This window comes from Numida meleagris, unplaced genomic scaffold (genome assembly GCF_002078875.1).
Source record: "Numida meleagris isolate 19003 breed g44 Domestic line unplaced genomic scaffold, NumMel1.0 unplaced_Scaffold1806, whole genome shotgun sequence".
NCBI lineage: Eukaryota > Metazoa > Chordata > Aves > Galliformes > Numididae > Numida > Numida meleagris.
In genome coordinates, this window is record NW_018363593.1 from 1 (window position 1) to 1,628 (window position 1,628).

General features: G+C 51.5%; 1 protein-coding gene across 1 annotated transcript; it reads right to left on the bottom strand.

Annotated features, from left to right (window-relative positions):
- Positions 1–14: 14 nt before the first annotated feature.
- Positions 15–1,373, bottom strand: LOC110390681 (feather keratin Cos1-1/Cos1-3/Cos2-1-like). Its single transcript, XM_021382089.1, has one exon. The coding sequence runs from the start codon at positions 1,233–1,235 to the stop codon at positions 855–857; it is 381 nt and encodes a 126-aa protein (XP_021237764.1). The 5' UTR covers positions 1,236–1,373; the 3' UTR covers positions 15–854.
- Positions 1,374–1,628: the final 255 nt, after the last annotated feature.

A 1,628-nucleotide genomic window follows, 5' to 3' on the forward strand; every position in this document is an offset into this window, starting at 1 on the left:
ATGCCATCAAATGTGAGACAAACATGCCTTCCCTGATCCTGATGGCCTTTGGGAACATCTTTCTCTGAGCCTTCTTCCCCACCACAGCTCCACCCAAACCAAGAGGAACCCCCTTCCCAGAGAGCTTGTGGGACTTGTGACTTCCTTGGGCCTCCACCATGCACAGAGATCCTCTCCTGACGATGTGAAGGAGACATGCATAAGGACAAACACAGCAAAGAAGGGACTGATTGTCATTGTTTGTGGAGCAATGTATAGGAATGTCTTCTGCTACAAGGGCCAGCGCCAGAAAAAAGGAATGTCTGCAGTGCTGACTGCCTCCAGTACCTGAAGGAGTGATGGAATCTCTTCAGCTAATTCCATCCAAAGCCATGTTATTTCTCCTTGGTCCATCTATATGAAGGTGAATGAAAACACATGAAGGACATAATAAATGATGCAGAAAACATTTAATAAGTGTGAGGAGGGAAATGAAGTCACTCCAAGCAGAGGAGTGCGCTCTCAGTGCAGCAAGCAGCAGGAGCAGACAAGAATCTGTTCCCATTTCCTATGGCAGCTCTGCCACAGAGCCCTATCTCCCAGACCAGTGTTGTAGAGAGGCAAGAATATGACTAAGGGCGCATTTTAGGGGATATTAACAGAGATCTCAAAGGGGAAAAGACAGTAATGATATGAGATAGGAAGAGTGAGTGGAAGAGAGTATCAGTAGAACTTCTCCTTGTTGTCAGAGACTCCAGGCTGGCCTGTATATGTCTGTCTTGCAGGGTAAATAGAGCACCACAACATTGGTTCTTCTGTCCAGTGCCATGTTCAGCATTACTGGGGGTCTTTGTCTTGGTCGGTGTTCAATGTCTTTAGCAGGGAGTGCACCTTCTGCCACAGTAGCGGTTGGAAATGCAGGAGAGGTCAAAGCCCCCCGAAGTGATGGGCACTCCCTCAGAGCTGAGGATGCTGCCAACAGCAGCGGAGGTGGAGGATCCCACGGCGGTGTTCTGTGGGAAGGAGCTGAGGATGGGTCCAGGCAGGGTCACCACCACAGGAGAGGGCTGGATCACAATGGTGGAGTTCTGGCACTGCCTGACACAGGGCTCATTGCAGCTGCTGGCCAGAGGGGTGGGGCCACAGGGCTGACATGGCGCACACTGGTCACAGCAGGACATGTCTTGGGGTTGGAGGTACACCTGGGAGAGAGGGCAGGGAGGAAGCAGAACATGGGGATGCATGAGGAGCAGCATATCACCACACTATGAGGAAATGAATGCACATGCAGTGCTGGGACCTGAAGACAGCTCAGGGATGTCCAAGGGATTCTTTGTCTCATTCTCACAGAGCCCACTTGGAGCCCCTGGGACCTATCCAGCTAGTGCCTACACCCTAGCCCACAAGCCACCTCCCTGCAGGCCCAGCCTCCTCCCATGACAAATATCTCCCCACTTTCCTCTCTCATGACAAGTAGAGCCACACATGGAACAGAGCTAATAGCAGCTGAGAGTTCCAGTGAGCTCAGAACTCGGTTTGGAGAAGGAAGAGTACAAGAAGGGGCTTCACGCTCACCTGGTTCCCAAGAAGAAGGAGGTGAGAGAAGGGAATGAGAAGGCAAGGAGCTGGGCTGGCTTTTATAATGGACC